General features: G+C 42.6%; 1 protein-coding gene across 2 annotated transcripts in view; it reads right to left on the reverse strand.

Moving 5' to 3' along the window:
• SUFU (SUFU negative regulator of hedgehog signaling) overlaps positions 1-18,252 on the reverse strand; it is a 143,598-nt gene that overhangs the window by 13,689 nt on the left and 111,657 nt on the right. For both annotated transcript variants that reach the window (XM_036735626.1, XM_036735625.1), the window contains exons 9-10: positions 6,181-6,315; positions 3,508-3,646 (exon numbers count right to left, since the gene is read on the reverse strand). In XM_036735626.1, coding sequence (XP_036591521.1) covers positions 3,508-3,646; positions 6,181-6,315 — 274 coding nt within the window. The remainder of the gene's footprint in view (positions 1-3,507; positions 3,647-6,180; positions 6,316-18,252) is intronic.

The raw sequence follows: 18,252 nt of genomic DNA on the forward strand, positions 1-18,252 counted from the left end.
CTGAGCTCCTCACAGGGCCTAAAGGTTCCTCATGGTCCCTTGGGTATTTATGCCTTTCCTTCTCCTATCTCTTTTTTCAAGAGCAGTGATGGGAAGACTCTCTTATAGGAGACTTCATTGTGCTTTTTCCCCAGTAGATAACAGACCTGGGCTAGGAGCCAAAGCAAGGTGCCAAGACTAGGAGGAGAAGCTTCCAAGTCTTAGAGGCTGATGCAAGAAAGTTATTCTTTGGCTCCTCCCAATTCAACCCTAAGTAGCAAAGGGAGATTGACAGCCAAGTGAAAAGGCAGCTTTTATCTATTTACCTGATGGCCTTGGTAGGCTCTTCTAGGCTCCTAGAAGCCTTAGAATCCCTTAAAATAGCCTGGCCAATTTGGGAAATGTCTCCATTTCTTCTCAGTGTTGATAAGATACCCAATCTTTGGGGAGGGTAAGGGCCATTTTTGCTCAGAGTATTAAAGAGACTGTAGTCCTATGTGGGGTAGGACAGTTAGTATAAGACGCTCTGTCCATAGGGGTGAAAGACCACTGACTGTGCACTCATTTATAATTGCAAGTCCAGTACTCGGGAACTCAGCGGAATACCTGACAGGATCAGCCTACAGCATCCAGGACTCATTTGCAGTGAGATCTACAAACCTGGAAGTGATTACAGCTCCAGATTGCCACAATGTGAATTTGCAGTGACAGCAACAGTAAGATCATGGACTCAAATGGTTGGTCATGAAAAATGTTGTTGTTTGCTTAGTCCTTGGGAGGACTAGGTGACTGGCTAGGAAAGGTTCTAAGGGTTTCCCAGGGTTCCTGAGAAAGGACTAGAGAAACAACTCAGAAGCCAGAGAGTGCTTAAGGGAGAAAGAGCGCATGCTACTCTTCCCTGGGAGCTCCCACGTGAGCAGGCCCCTGTAGCAGACCACACTAATGAGTCCAATAACACAAGCCTTTGATTAAGCAGCTCTGAGCACAGCAGCTTTATTGAAATACAGTGAGGCGGATGGGTTCGTTCCCACCACTTCCCCTGGGTTCCCAGGGCAACGGCCCACTATTGGGGAGCATGTATAGTAGTGTCAGTGAGCCATGTGTGCCCAGTCCCTGCTAAGGGGGCTGCCTATGAGTAAATTGGGGGCTGGGAGAGCAAAGTCTAGCACTGGTTTTCAGAGGCCAAAGAAGGTCATCTCCCTTCCTCACCTGTGGCTTCCCCAAATATGCTGGGAGCCTATACTTAAGGCCTAGCCATGTCTGAATGGTCTATTGATCCAGCCTAGCTTCATTGTCACAGCTGGGTCTCTAGGGTATTTTGGGGTGCGGTTGAGCCCCCAAATCCAAACTTGAAAATTGCTGTCCTGCTCATCTGGCTTTATTGTCTGAGGGCCAGTGGAACAGTCAGAAGTGCAACCTGTGTGACAGCAGAGTTCTCCTGGCTTCTCAATCACAACCACCAGGGGAAGCCTGGGCAGTGGCTGGAGGACCTAGTCCCATGACCCACTGGAGGACAGTGGCAGCACCTGCCTCTTTGCCTTTTTAGCCACAGAAGCAGTTTGGGGGCCTCTGGGCTTTATGGCCTGGAAGCTCCCCTGCTGATAAGTAAAGGAGTGTTGGCTGAATTCTGAATACCAGTTTAGAGTCAAGGGCTCTTTCTGAAGTGTAACTGAATGAAACGTGTTCCCATGTTCGGAATACCCAAATCTATTCTCTCCTGAGAAAGTTTGTTTGAACCTTTAATACATATTAATGCTATCCTGAGGACATTTCTGCTGAGACCTGTCAGCATGCATCATCTGCTGGGAATTATGAATCATTAACTCTCAGAGGCTGGGGCTGTGCTGGTGTCACATATATTCTCTCCAGCACCAGGGCTCTCCCTCCCCCAGGATCCATGCTCTGTCTAGGGGGAAGGGGGAAGAGGCCCTCCTCTTCACATTCTCCACTGAACAGAGAAGCTCGCCTATGCTAGGAGGGCATGGCCTGTGAGTGGGGAAAATGGGGAAGAGGAGTGGGACAGAAGCAGACGCTTCCACTTGTGTGTGGGGCTCATTTCAAGTGTTACACTTCAGAACCTTTGCTACAGTAACTACCAACAGCACACAGGCAGAAATCTAATGTTACCAAGTGGGACTTTAAAAATGTATTTATAACTTTATGGTTCAAAGTAATTTTGTTATGAAACAATGTAATAATGACTGTGGAAAAAGTCAAGATAATTTATGGAGCACAATATCCCTAAAGGACAAGATTCAATTTCTACCATGGCTTGGTCTGTACTGTGTAGTAGGGTATCCTCTGTTTTCTGTTTGTTTTAATTAAGGGTTGGTGGTTTTTTAGTGGGCGGGGGCATGGAGGAGAAGAAATTCTATTGCCAGCTCAGGCAGATACAGGCAGACAGGCCCTCCCCCCTCAAAATACATATTTATCAAAGAAACATTAAGGACACCCTTCCCTCCATCTTAGTTAATACTGTTTACTTCCAGAACCAGTACAATTCCTTTTTCCAAACAAATGAGATGAAGAGTCACTCCCCATTCCAGATAATAACCACCACCATAGATGATATATGTATAGTGCTTTATAGTTTACAAAGTTACAGGTAGGATATATGATTTTCTTTTTCTATTGGTAGAGAGGTATGACTCCCTGCCCCCTCCTCCTACCCTCCCCAACCATTCTCCAGTGGCTTTGGAAGTACGGCAGACCAAAATGACAATAAGCTAAAGATAGAAGAGAGGATTTAAAGGTGGGAGGGGAGGGGGAAGTGTGGCATGTAGGATGAAAGACCCAGCAGCCTCTTATTCCATACCTAGCAGCCAATTCTGGAGCTGCTTGGAGCTCTGCACCCCAAAAAAGTACACAAAGGAATGAGAGCTTCCAACATACCAAGTAGATTCCTTCCTTGTGTGGTTAGGCCCAGACCTAGCCACAACTGGTACTGGAGAAAGATGGCTAATTTAGGTGTTACCCATGCCCCAGAACCTGGCTGTGTCTGGTCTATGCTTGTGGCTTCAGATAAAAGTCCAGAGGGATTCTTGCATGTGTGGGACACAAGGATCTGTACACTAATTGAATGATGGTTCCCACATTCACTTATTTCCCCTAGCACTCCTAAAGCACAGAAAGTTCTGCTACCCCAAAATTTAAGGGGGAAGTTCAAATCTGTGAGGCTTTTGTAGAAACAAAGCTGGGCTTGGACACAGCAGTATAAGTGGCTGGCCAGAAGCATAGCTGGTTCCTTCAGGGAGGTATCTGCAATACCTTTGTTTTCTGGAAGAATTTTTCCTTGGTGCTGGTAGCATAAGGACCATGCTCTGGTTGTCCATCAGATAATGAGGGCTTTCTTGAAGTTACCCTCAAACAATACCTACTGTCCTAGGGCATCCTATGATAGAGTATGCCCGTCCATTGTCTAAGAAAAACAACTTGCCACTAGATCCTCTGAAATAGAGCCAGATGGGGAGAGAAGGGCCTTGGGCTCTGGAAAGGAGGAGGAGAGAGAAGAAAAAAAGGCCTTCTCACTTGTAACCAGGGTCCATGAGCTGCATACGGATGCTCTTCGGTGGCAAAGGCGCCTTCCACTCCCGTCGATACAAATGTGATGGCTGTATCCCCCGTAATACTCTTATATGTAAAGTGCCGTCCATGTAACAGTCTGCCCCTGTGAGGGACAAAAACGGAGAACATGAGGAGCAAGGCTCCTGAAGAACAGTCCCAAGATGGATGAATGGCATTGTCTCTGGGGGCCCATTAGGTATTATGCTCTTGCTAAAACTTCCCTCCAAATGGTTGAGAAGGAAGTGGAGCCAAAGTGTTTCTCCTCTACTTTTGGAGGCAGGAGCCAAAGCAAATGCCCGGCCAGGGCCTTTAAAGATAAGCTCTTTCTTGGTACTTCTCTCAGCACCATTCTTCTAAGTAGCTCTAAGCCCTCAAAGTCACACACTGCTAGAGATGGGAGGGCTAGCAAATAATCTAGTCCAATCCCTTCATTTTAAAGATAAAAGCTGAAGCACAAAGAAGCAATAGGACTTTCCCAAAGTCTCTCTGTGAGCGGGCAGAAAGGAAAGAATTAGACCTGTGAGCCTGTGCTGGCGGTCTAGTCTGCTAGGCCTTTGTTGTTGTTTTTGTTCAGTCATTTCAGTCATGTCTGACTGTAACCCCATCTGGAGTTTTCTTGGCAGAGATACTGGAGGGGTTTGCCATTTCCTTCTCCAGCTCATTTTACAGATGAGGAAACTGAGGCAAACAAGGAGAAGTGACTTGTCCAGGAGCTAATGTCTGAGGCTGGATTTGAACTCAGGTCTTCCTGACTCCAGGCCCAGCACTCTGTCCACTGTTCTACCTGTTAGCCTTTACTATTGGACAAATCTTGCCTTCTGAGCCTATGTCTGCACCTGCTTCCTAATGCTGTCCCTATAAAATCTTTGCTATCACATCTGGCCTGGCATCTGAATAACCAACCCAAGGACTTCAAACACGGTACTGAGAATAAGAGGCTCTCAGTAAATATTTGTTGAATAAAAGCATGAATGAATTTATGGTGGTTAAATGTTAAGTTATTCCCAATCCACACCCTTGAAAATACACAGGGTGACAGTGAGAGTAAAACAGTAGAATAAATATCACTATTTGTGAAATTCTGCTCTTTCTTTCACCAGACTACTCTGAATTAAGCCATCCCCAAACCAATGGCCTAAGCCGAGTCTAAATACGAGCAGCCTTGAAGGAGTCTTTCCTAGGCTTGGGCTCTGAATTTGTACAGGCCCACCCCTCCCTACTGGTTCCTATCCAAGTTCTTATTTACTGAGATGCAGAAGGCCTCTAACTTACAGAGTATGATGGAAATTCCAAATTTAAAAAGTTTCTGCTCTAGACCTTTTCCACTGGCCAGTACCCAATAACTAGACTACCCTAGCAGGCAGGGGAGAGGAAAGGTAAGAAATATATCGCTCTTCTTCTGGATTACTATTCCTGAGTCAGGGAGTTATTCTTATTAATTTTTGTGACATCAAACCCAGGTCTGAACTCCAAAGGGCCATGGAAAAGCCTAGCTGCATCTGATTCTGTCTATGGGACTCTGAGTAGAGTTCCAACTATAGAACTTGTATTTCTGCCACTGATGTGAGTGATAGAAGGGGCACAGCTGGATTTCTTGGTCCTAGATGGAGCCTCTAGGCTAGCACTGGGTTTGGAGTTTAAATTGGTCAATTTGGATTAGAAGATCAACAAGAAGAATGAATACCAATCTTCCAGAATGCCTTGTCCTATGACAGACTGGTGCTGAAAACATTGTTATTCTTCCAAGGTGAGGATTTCACAAAACTGATCACTGGAGAAATGGCAGGCTTCCTTGGACAGACAGCCAGTCACCCCTAAGAAGAGTGGGCTGAAACAATTTTCCTAGTCAACTGTTTTTATCTTGGAGAAGGCGGAGTCACCACATGGATTGAGGGGTGACTCAGTATTTCTTAGCTTTTAGAGTCTATGAGATGACTAGTGCAGGTGACAGGCTGAAGGCAATAGAGGTAGAAATGTACTCAAGGCACCTCCTTCCCCCTAGTCTTCTCCCCACCCCCGCCCCCCTAAAGCTGCAAGGACGGTGGTGGTTGACATGGGCTGAAAGAAAATGAAAGAGGAGAAGCCTCTTCTTGGTAACAATGGCCTGGACCAGTTAGTCCCATCCTCCTGCAAATGTAACTTCTTCCCATCTATACTAGCTAGAGGCGTAAAGCATGGTGATGTGTGTGTGTGTGGAGGGGGCGGGGGGCGGTGGGGCAGTGGGGCGGTTTAGAAGAATGGAGTTCCCAATCTGGCATCACGCTGTGTGTGAGAATTCCTAAAACATGACCCAGTGCAACCAGTTCTAGGTTCTGAAGACCACACGTTCTCTTCACACAGACATTAACTGAAGCTTCAAAAGAAGTCCTCCACTCCCAATCCCTGAGACTCAGGCTGTGCCCAGCCCTGTGGGCAAGAGGCAACCTCACTGGGAGAAATGTGTGTGCCAAAGGCTGATGGTTTCTTGAGTGTTTTGGATCACATTTCAGATTGCAGCAGGCTGTGGTGGTTTGGGAAAGGATGGAGAAAAGGGGTGTCCTGTGAATGGAAGAGCGCCACCTGGAGACCAAATTGGGATGCTGCAAACCTCACACTAGAGGGCAGACAGCTAAGAGATCTGGTCCGCCTCTTGCTCACCTCAGACAAAGTGGAATTAGTGCTCCAGACTCCTGGTTGAATTTCAGATGTACACTTTCAAGCTGTCGCGTGCGAATTAGCTCATGGGGAATAATAGCTGCTGAGCTCTCGCTTTCTAAACTGTCCTTGCGACTCCTACGGAACAAACACAAATTCAGCACAAATTAACACCAGCAATTTCAGTACTTTACGGAGAAAGGAGGGACAGGCAAGGCTACTTCATACTGGGTGGGTGTAAATAAATATAACCCAATAGTAGGGCATAATGGGGTCTCCTTGGGGCAGAAAGAGGAAGAATCTGGTAGTTGTTGCCACAATCTTGGACTTGGCTTCAGATTGTGCCAAAGTGGCTAGGGTTCTCCTCTAAATCCCAGCAAAAGCTTTCAAGAACCCCAGACCTCCATTTCACCAAGGTTGGGATGGGAGTGTACTATAAGACTAAATTCTCAGAACTTCCTTCCAGTTGACCCCTAAGTGGCAGTGACATGAGATTTGACTCTGAGTACACAAACCTTCCCTGCCTGTGCTCCCCAACCCCCAATGGGCAGGGAGCTGCAGCAACATAAACATCCCTTAACTGGCCAGGAAATGATACAATCCTCACTGTGGGGGAGGAAATGGGGCTCTCTTCAGAGAGCAAATAAGGATGAGAGGCCTTTGGCTGGGCAGAACAACTTTTGGGGTCAACTGCAAAATAGCAAGACTGAGACTTCTCCATTAGCCCCATATCACCACCTACCCTCCCAAAGACAGTCCAGGTTTCACATAGCCTGTGGGGCTTAGTCTGAGGACTCTTCTCTCCTTGATTCCCACTGAAAGTCCGAGGTGGATGCTATAATCCCAATTCCCAACCCTGTGCCCCCCACAGCTGGGTTACTGGGTACATTTGCAAAGTAACATTTACTCTTTCAAATTCAGCTGCTCTGACAACCTTTCAAAAGCACTTAATCAGAACTGTTGGTTACCCACTGACACCATTCAAAAGACCGGATTCTGGTTTTGGATTGTGAACCTCAAAACAATTACCCAAGTGTCTATCAAAATGCTGGGTGAAAAGCTCAATTTATTTATCATTCTAGCTTTAAGAGCCACCCAGAATCTTGGGACTTGCCAGCCATGGAAAAGCAGACCCATGTGTAACCACAGTGGTTAAAGTACTGAAGAGGGGGATCATCAAAAGCTTCTTGGTTTTTCTTCAGGAGCAATGGCTGAAATAAGCCATGCTGGTAAGGGAAGAGGCCTGGGAAGAAGGACAAGGAAGTCAGAAAGCATTAAGGATAGAAGGTGACACTAAATGTGCAAGAATTTACCACTGGCAAAGTGAGGTGGTTTATTTTGCTACTTAAGTAATATGTTCACTCTCTCTGGTCAGTCTCAAGACTATGACTTGGCTTTTCTTTCACAAAGTAGTCTGAAGCAGCCTTTTCCATAATTACCCTCCCCACCTCTTTCTCCTCAGCATATACTCTTTGACCAGATCTTTAAAACAGCTTAGCACCAGAGCCAAGACACTCACAGAATAACGAAGCTGGAAGGGCTCTCAGAGATTATAGATAGGAAAGTGAAGCCCAGAGAAGGAAAGTGACTTGCTCCAGGTCTCACAGAGAATTATTTGCAAAGACAGGTCTTGAGCCCAGGCCCAGTGTTCTTCGTACTGTTATTACCAATTCTAAGTTTGACGGCATCCTAATTTTGCCCATTATGCCCAACCTGATTAGGGAGAGCTGCCTTCAGTTCAAGAAGTATAACAGTATAACTCATAAAAACTATATGTGTCTCAGGATGAAGAGCTTTAGGTGTGGCCTCCACTGAGACAAAGAGTATTCTGGGCTGGGTCCCACTAAGACCCTGGTTTTCTGTTTCTTATTATTAGAGCTTGGGCTTGGGATCCATGTCACATGGAACTGCTGGAGTCCATGAATGTAGAATACCTCACTCCAAGAATCTACTATCTTCTAGCACAAATAAGAATGCAGATTAATAGTCACAGGGAGGTTGGGGTGACAGAAGAATCAACAACACACAAGGCTGCATCTAGAAAATCTCAAGATGGAGGGGAGAAAATTGTTGAAAGTCAGCTAAAGTCACCTTGGTAACTGCTACAACATACTCCCCCAGAACAAGGACATCAAACCCAACTACAAACAGCTTTAAAGAAATGAAAAAGAACTTAATCATCTGAGGAATTAATGCGACAAGTGCCCACATTTACACCTCCCACCAACCTTCAATCATTTGAAAATGCACTTTTATCTTTCATGTAAAAAAAATTTTTTTTAAATCACAAAATGCTAGCTCTGCAGTCCCAGAGCCTGGGTATTTCCGGTGCACTGCATCAGTGGAAATGTGGCCACTCTGCACGAAGAAGCCCAGCCTTTTGTTGATTTGTTTTTTCTGGACATCAATGCAGAAGCATGAATTATTTGTGTGGGTGGGACACTGTATTAAATCTGCAGCCAACACAGGTTTGCAGTGTTTTGCATGGCTGTTGGCTCTATATGAGTTGTGAAAAAAATCAGCAGTAGGCTCCCCAGAACGGCCTAATTATTCGGTCAGGTTGTTTTTTCCCTGAGCTGTTGGTGGTGGGGAAAGCAGAGGGCTGGGGAGGTGAGAAGCATCTCTATGAAGTATATCAGAAAAGACTTCCTTTCATATCCCTTGGAAAACACGAGGGATAAGGGAGGCCCTAGTGTCCCCAAGGTCAGTTATTGTTCCAGGACCTCACCCAGGGCTGCCAGGGCTGGGTGCTCTTTGGAAGCTTTTCTTCTCCTTGAGGAATGTTAATGGCTTCAGTCAAGACTTGCTTCATATAGCTGTTAGGGAAAAGAATAGGGAAAAGAATCCTATTCCCTCCTTCCTAAACTTATTCTCGCTGCCAAGCTAGTCACTACACTGGGCTTGCAGAGGCGTGACCTTTGAAAAAAGACTACACAGATCTTTATGAGGTACAAGTCAAAAAAGTCACCATTGACAGGAAATATAGCCCCCAGTGGATTACCAGTGCTTCAAGAAGGTGTGCTGTGAATGCAGAAAAACCACACATGGAAAAAGAACATAAATATCCTTTCTGAACATAATCTTCTATCACTCTGTTTCTTGCCATGCCTTGCTTTCTCCCAAACTCCCCTTTTTTTCATCCTCACTACGAAATCACCATTGTAACAAAGGGACTGGTGATCACAACGGTGATTGGTGATCGCAGTGAGGATGAAGAAGCGTCTTCCCCATGCTGGAGTAGGTCATTGTTGAATTAAGCCCAACGTTCAATTAAACAAACATTTATTTAGTAGTTATTAGATCCAAGGCATAGTGCTAGGTGCTGAAACTACAAAGGCAAAAACAAAAAATAGTTCTGGTCCCCTGAAGTTTACATTTTGGTGTGAGATACTGCATTAATAACACATTAATAAATACAAGATAACTTGAAGGGGGAGAGAGAAATCAAGAGGGAGAGGGAGCATCAGGAAAAATTTTGTATAGGATATGGTAGCTGAGCTAATCATTTAAAAAGATAGAGATTCTTCTAAGAGACAGAGAAGATGATGGAGTGCATTCAAGTATGAGCAACAGCTCTTGCAAAGGCACGGAAGGAGGAGATGGAATGAAGAGTTCAAGGAACAGCACTAGGGAATAGAGTGCAGAAAGGGAAGTCCAACCTGGAAAGACAGGTTGGTGTCAAATAATAAAGAGCTTTCAACGACAGGCTGAGGAGTGTGTATTTTATCCTAGAGGCAAAAGAAGGCCACTGAACATTTCTGAACAAGGGAGCAAATTTATACCTTAAGACTAGAAGATACAGGGAAGATGTAGGGAGAAGAGAAACTGGAATCAGGGACAACAACTAAGAACTGACAATAGTCGAGTGAGGGATGATAAAGGTCTGAACAAGGGTAGTGGTCATGTGTGTAGAGAGAAGAGAACAAATGCAAGAAATGGTGTGCATACAGAATTGATAAGACTTAGCAACCAACTGGATACGGAGCTTGTGGAGGCCTGAAAAGTGAAAGACAGCTCCAAGTTCGCAAAGTTGGGTCAATGGTGGCATCCTCAATGAAAATAGGTGAGTTTGAAAGTATAGCAAGTTTAAGGGAGAAGAAATAAGTTCTGTTTTTTAAACATAATTTGAGATGCTGTGAGGACATCAAAGTGAAGATATCAGTCAGGCAGCGAGCATGTGGAACTAAAGGGCAGACATTAAAGTTAAATTGGGGGTTCAAATAGTCAACTTGTTTTGAATCCATTTAAGTATACTATCATCTAGCCTACATAATTTTATTTTATCCATGACTGCATAAGAAAATCAAATGCTTTGTTAAAATCCAGGTAAGTTGTATCTACAGCATTTCTCTACTTCCACCCAAGTGACCAGTTACATTTTTCTGTGAAGAATCAGATCCAACATAGAATTCTTTTTAAAAAGATTTATTTATCTGATCTGTTTTTAGTTTTCAAAATTCACTTTTACAAGATTTTGAGTTCTAAATTTTTCCCCTTTCTCTCCCTTCCCCAAGATGGCATGCAATCTGATATAGGCTACACATGTACAATCATACTAAATGTTTCCACACTAGTCATGCTGTGAAAGAAGAATCAGAACAAAAGGGAAAAACCGTAAGAAAGAAAAAAAGAGAGAAAATAGTACGCTTCAATCTGCATTCTGACTCCGTAGTTCTTTCTCTATATATGGATAGCATTTTCCATCATGAGTCTTTTGGAATTGTCTTAAATCATTGTATTGCTGAGAAAAGCTAAGTCTATCAAAGATGGTCACCACACAATGTTGCTGTTACTGTGTACAATGTTCTCTGGTTCTGCAACCTTCACTCAGCATCAGCTTATGTAAGTCTTTCCAGATTTTTCTGAAGTCTGCCTGCTCATCATTTCTTATGGAACAACAGTATTCCATTACATTGATATGCCACAGCTTGTTCAGCCATTCCCCAACTGATGGGCATCCCCTCAACTTCCAATTCTTTGCCACCACAAAAAGAGCTGCTATAGATATTTTTGTACAAGTGGATCCTTTTCCCTTTTTTATGAAAAAGAAGTCTTCTTTGTTGGTTACTACACCTTTTGATGGATGACAATGTCATTCAGTCAGGTAGCTGATATCCTTTAAGCAGAAAGAAAACACCAGTAGATGCTCAGATAATTGAAATCTCTCATCACTATTACATCATCATGTGTCTGTTCCAGGCTTCAGATCTATTTCCTGAACTCATTTCTACCAAAGGGAGAGAGAGAGGGCCTATAGCACCAACATAATTTGGTTTTGGCTCCTTTAAGCTTTATCCGAAAGCTTTCCACCATGCTTCCCCACGTTGGCTCTTGGATTTCTTTATGTGCATGTGCCTTGTAAACACACATGGTTAAACAAATCATGGTATATGAATGTAATGAAGCATGACTGTACCAGAAGAAATGACAAATATGAAGAATTCAGAGAAGCATGGAAAGACATATGAACTGACACAGGATGAAGCAAACAGAACCAGAAAAACAGAATATATAATAGCTACAACAATGTAAGCAGAAAAACCCCCTAAAATAAATGAATGCTTTGTAATTATAATGACTAAGCATATCCTTGAGAAAATGCTGAGAAAATTCATCATTCCCACCCCTCTTTGCAGGGACAAGGGATGTGGAATATTGCATGTGTTAAGACTTTTTTTTTGTTTTGCTGAATCATTTTTTCCTATTTTTAAAAATCTCTTGAATGACTTTCTGGATAGGGGAAGGAGAAAGGATATATTCAGAAAGGAAGGCAATGTAAAAAAAGAGAGAAATAGATACAATGTTATACCACTGCCATTCCCCTTCCTTTTTATTTTGAACCAGGTGCAACTTTCCAAAGGTATATTTTGGTCATGGGTACCATCCCACCAAGTCTGAATGATAGACCTATGCCTCCTTATGTTAGGATCTTTAGTTCACCTCACTTGCTGTCTATAATTTGTATACTTGTGTATTTGTATCTAATATGGCAAGGTTTACTGCTGGTTTCTTTCTTGGATTCTGCTATAAACTCTGGAGTATCTATGCAGCTGCTGTTGCTGCTGCTGCTGTTTTGCTCCATTTGTAGCTACACTCTATAGCACTGAACTTGGTGGATATACAATTCCTTTCCCTTTTTCATTTAAAGCCGTTCTGAACCCTGACTAGATATTTTATACATTTTAGGTGTACTTCACCCCTGGCCAGGAGACTTTCAATCCTCTATTTTAAGTCATAGTTTGGAAAACCAAATTCTGTTCTCAGATGCCATCTTCTTCAAAAAATTTCATTGATCTCTTTTGTTGTGACATCACTTTTATTCCAGATGGACCCTCCTCCTCCCAGAGAGCTATCCCTTATTACACAGAACAAAAAAGGGAAAAAAGTTTGACAAAAATAATTAACACAAGTAAGTCCAACATTGTATGCACTGTTCCACACTGACTGTTCCCCACCCCTAGAAAGAGGTAAGGTAGAAAGATTTTCTTCTCTCATTTAGGGCCAAACTCATAACACATAGCTTTAATTTTGTTGCTGATGTAGTTTTTTTTTTTAATTTACAATATGTTGTAGTCTATAGGTTGTTTTTCTGGTCCTGCTTGCTTTCTTTCTCACATAAATCTTCTCTTGCTATTCTTATTCTTCAGATTCATTGTTTCTTATAGCATTCTGATACTCCGTTACATTTAGATATCCTAATTTATTAACCCATTCCCTAATTGTTTTTTTTTGTTTTTTGTTTTTTTGAGGGGGGAAGGCAGGGCAATTGGGGTTAAGTGACTTGCCCAAGGTCACACAGCTAGTACATGTGTCAAGTGTCTGAGGCCGCATTTGAACTCAGGTCCTCCCCAGGGCTGGTGCTCTACTCACTGCGCCACCTAGCTGCCCCAACCCATTCCCTAATTGAAGGGCATCTACTGTTTCTGATTTTTTTGCTACTATAGTGTTTGTTATAATAAAAAATTTGACATCTTCTCCTATTTTATTCTCCTTTCCCCCAGTATCTGCCAAAGAAGTAGCTCTTCTCTTTGTCAAGGCCTACTCTTGATCCTTTCCTTTCCCATCTTCTACAACAGAGTGCATTTTCAATCATCCCCACGTACCTCAAATCTTCAACCTCTGCTTATCAACTGGTTCCTTCTCTACTGCCTTCAAACTGACCCAAGTCTTTTGGATCCTTAAAAATACTTTTATCCCCTTCTCAAGCTTTCATTCTATCTCTCTTCTCTCTTTTTCAGCCAAACTCTTTGGAAAAGTTGTTTATACTCACTCATTCCTCAGCACTTTGCAATATGGCTTCCACCTCGCCACTCTACTGAAACTACCTTCTCCAAAGTAAACAATGATCTCTTTAAAAATTATTTTTTTCTGAACTTAAAAACAAAAAAGAGAGCATTTTCATGCCTGTGGCCAAACACAAAAATAATCTACATAAGTATGAATCTCCATCATGCTGCCTGCTTAAAAAACTACAATTCTATATATTGCTTTTAATATTGTCCTGCTTGTCTGTGCCTTCCTTCTCAACTTCCTCCTACTTGTTTCTGTGCATTAAAAAAAAATGTTGCAAGGGCCTCCCCTCCCTGCCCCGCATCGTTACTGTTCAATGTGTTGCCCCATGATTCTTACCTCCCTTCTAACCAAAAAAGTCAAGCAAAATGAACCTTCTTCAAAACCCTCAGAGGAGAACCAATCTAACCCCAGGTCTTCTGTTTTTCTTATTTAACTCCCTTAGTACCCTTTCTGAAGATATTATGGTCCTGAAGGGATACTTTTTTCCCTATTAGAAAGTAAATACTACATCATCATATGGCTCCTTCCAATCGTTCAAATAAATTTACCTTTGTGTGTTTCTCTTGAACTTTGTGTTTGTATTTCAAAGTTCCTATTTAGTTATGGTCTTTTCATCAGAAATGCTCCAAAGTCCAGTTTTCCATTAAAGGTCCATGGTTTCCCCTGTAGGATTATGCTCAGTGATGCAAGATAAATTATTCTTAGTTGTAAGGCTATACGCCTTTTGGGACAGTGTATTCCAAGATCTGCTTCTCCTATATAATAGAAGCTGCCAGGACTTGTATAGTCTTGACCTGGTACCTTGAACTATGTCTTGGACTTTGACTAAGACATTCCCGGAACTTTTTCTTCTTGTGTTTCTTTGAGGAGGTGAGAAGTGGATTTATTTCTAACTTTCACTTTGCCCTCCAGTTCTAAAAGGTGTGTATGGTTTTCACTTATAATTTCTTGAAATATACTGACTACAGGTTTGTTTGTTTGTTTTTTTAATCACAGCTTTCTGGAAGTCCACTGATTGTTAAATTATCTTGACCTGTTTTCTGGATCAGTTGTTTTTTATATTAGATATCTTACACTTTGTTCTATTTTTTCAATCTCTGATTTTGTTCTAATATTTTTTTCTGTCTCATGGAGTCCCTGATTTACATTTGGTCTATTTTAGTTTTTAGGAAGTCCATCATTTGGAGGAGACTGACTACTTTCTAAGCTGTAGTAATTCTCTCTCCAATCATTTATTGCCTTGAGGGCCTTTATCTCATGCAGTCCCTGTGGAAAGTCCATCTTCTCCTCCTCACTGTCTCACAAAGTGTCTCTCTCTTTTGAGGGCTTTATTATTTGCAACCAATTCAACACTGGTCAGCACTTTTTTTGATTTTTTCATCTCTCCAGCTTTAATTTCTGAATGTGGGCTTTGTGTCAGGGATAGGCTGTGTCCCTGACGCACATCTGGGTGGAGTGGTCATCCCTGCTTGGTTTCTTCCTGGTCATTTGTGTCCTTGTACTGACCTTGACCTTCTGGGGTTAGCCACCCATCTTTGAGGTTGGAGTGCTGGAGCTCTAGGTGAGGGGCCAGGCCCAGGGCATCCAAATCCAAGTGCTGCTGGACTGCATGTTGTCTGTATCTTTGCCCACTGGGGTTCTCTGACACTTCCAAGGTCCCCTTAGGCATTTCTACCCAGTTTCTAGCTTCCTGGGGGGAACTTTTTTCTCTCCTGGCTTCTGGATAATGCCTTTGCTCTCTCCAGCTGTGCTTGGTCTGCCCTTGGTCAAACTCTTGTCACTGGTTTCACTGGCAGTCCTCTTTCCAATTGTCCTCTTGGCTTCTAGATGATATTTTGTGCAATTCTGGTGTAAAAGAAGTTACTTACTGTAGTTTCTCATTGGATTTCTTGATCATTAGTGGGTCTAGTATGAACTTCAGTTTTGCCAAGGTAGATATAGGGGAGCTGGTCAGTCTGCCTCCTGTTTAGGCAGTCTATCTTTGCTGGAAGTCCAGTCGTCTTTTAACTGCCAGATAAGATGGTTTTATCTTACTACTAATTCTTCTTGATCTGTTTGCTACATTTGATGCTGCTGTACATGCTCATTTAATTTCAGCAACATTAATCTCTACAAATTCCCTCCTAACTGTCCTAACTGACAATTCCTTTTCAGTTTCTTTTGCTGGCTCATCATCTATATCATATCCCCTATCTGTGGGTGTTCTATAAAGTCAGTCCTAGGCCCCTTCTCTTCTCTGTCTGTGTACTCTCTCGATAACCTCTTCAAATTCCATGGGCTTCACTACCATCCCTATGCTGATGACTCCTAGATCTATGTAACCAACACCAGCTTCTCCTTTTTGCTTCAGTCTCACATCACCAATTGCCTATTGGACATTTCAAACTGGATGTCCTTTTTCTTTCTTTCTTTCTTTTTTTGTAAATTACCTCAGAGGCCACTTATTTAAATTCTCTCAATTTATAGATAAGACAAGAAGATAAAGGGGAGATATATGTCTTGTCTGAGGTCACACAAGTAGCATGGATCAAAACAGGATTTGAACACATCTCTCATCTCCAGACTTCTACTGTACCAAACTGCATTAGTTTCTCTATCTAGATAAACATAATGCTCCTGATACCATGTGTTGTAGTCCTCACTGCCACTGGGAATATGGTAAGTAGAAAAACTCCCTCTCCCCTTAGTTCATTCTGAGATTCAGTATTGACCATGCATTTTGTGTTAGGCCACAATTGTTAATCTTTCCTTCTGTCTTCTGAAAATTACTTTTAACATCTAAGGTGGTAGATGATTTATCTGGGCATTCAAATTAGTCTTTTAAACAATTTCTTTTGTTTGTCTTCCTGTCTGTGGGCTGAGAGCTCTGGAAGCAGCCATAGCCCCTGCCATGATGATTCAGTGGTTCCCAAGGCCTGCTCCTGGTTTGCTGTGGATGGGGCTGTGCTGGCACGACCTGAGGTGGACTGTGCTCCACTCTCACCCAGGGGCAACAGATCTTTCCTACAGATCTTCCAAGTTGTCTTGAGCTGGAAATTTGTTTCACTCTGTCTTTTTGTGGGTTCTGCTGCTCTAGAATTTTGTTAGTTATTTTTTAGAAGTATTTGGGGGAGAGCTCAGGCTCTGCCATTTTGGCTCCATCTCTGGATATTCTTTTTCAAACTCAACATGTGTTAAACAGAACTCATTATCTTTCTTCCTGAACCCTTCCGTTTTATAAATTTCCCTATTTCTGTCAAAGGCTTAGCATTAGACTAGACTACTCACTCTCCCTCACCCTACATATTCAATCTGTTGCCAAATCTTGCTATTTCTACCTTTTTTAACTATCTGTCCCATCTGACTCCTTCTCACTCACACAGCCACCACCTTAGTTCAGGCCCTCAATACCTCTCACCTGGATTACAACAACAGTTTCCTAATTGGTCTCCCTACTTCAAGTCTCTCACCACTCCACTTTATCCTGCACTGCTACCAAAGTAATTTTCCTTAGTGCAGGTCTGACTATGTGATTCAGTGATCCAATGACTCCTTATCGTCTCTAGGATAAAATAATAGCTCCTCTGTCTAGCTTTTAAAGCTCTTCATCACCGGGCCGCACCCTAACTTTCTAGCCTCAGTGGACATTACTCCCCCTTTGACACTGCAATACAAGTGAAATGGCCTTCTCTCTGCTCCTCTCACATGACACTACACCTCCTGTGCCTTTGCACTGACTGTTCCCCACACCAGGAATGCCCTCCCTCCTTACTTCCATCCTATATAGTTTCTCTTTTCCTTTAAGATGAAGCTCAGGTACCATTTTCCTGATCTACCTAAATGCTAGTGCCTTCTTTCCCAAACAACATTGTATTTATATACTTTTATTTATTAACTTTACTTATGCTGCATATATGTTTATATATATTTGTCTTCTTCCCCATTAAAATGTAAGTTTGTTGCCAGTAGAGATTGCTTCATTCTTTATATTTGTACCCCGGGCTTCTAATACAATGCCTGGAACATAATAGGTATTTACTAAATTTGTTGATTAACTGGTGTATGTAGGACTTTACTTTTTATCACACTAACCTGGTGATATGATGTATATGAAAATTTTCTTCTTATCAATGACCTCCCTTGGGTCCATGCCTAGCAGTGGATAATCTCTGGGTCAAAAATTATAGGCAGTTTAATCACTTTCTTATCATAATTCCAAAGTACTTTCCTGAATTGTTGGGCCAATTCATAGTGCCACCAACAGTATATTAAGTGTTCTTATCTTTCCACATTACTCCCCCCCCCCCCCCCCCCCCCCCCCCGCCTCCCCATCCCCAAAACACTGACTATTCCCATCTGTTGTTATTTTTGCCAATTTTCTAGGAAATACCATCTTCTTAACCAGCTGTTCACTTCCAAATCCGCCTCTTTTTTGTTAGGTCCTTGCCATCGACTGATAACACTGATGAAACCACCACCTGTGCCCTAAAGTCTTTGGTACCCTGCCCAAAATGTTATAAGCTTTAGCAATGCTTTATAGGTTTCTTCACTTCCTTTACACTAAAATGCTTTTATATTAAAGGAATGCCACACTGTAGAATGTTAGAGCTTGGAAGGGTCCTTAGAAATCAGCTATCTATCTAATCAATCTCATTTTAAAGCTAAAGAAACAGGTCCCCAGATGGGAAAAGACTTGCCCAAGCCCATAGTCAGTGGCAGAGTTGAGCCTTCAGGTTAAGGCCGAGGTCTGTGATTTGTTCTTTTGGGGCTACCTGAATCACCAGAAATAAGTAGTGGTCATTT

The sequence above is a fragment of the Trichosurus vulpecula genome, chromosome 8 (genome assembly GCF_011100635.1).
Source record: "Trichosurus vulpecula isolate mTriVul1 chromosome 8, mTriVul1.pri, whole genome shotgun sequence".
In the NCBI taxonomy this organism is placed as follows: domain Eukaryota; kingdom Metazoa; phylum Chordata; class Mammalia; order Diprotodontia; family Phalangeridae; genus Trichosurus; species Trichosurus vulpecula.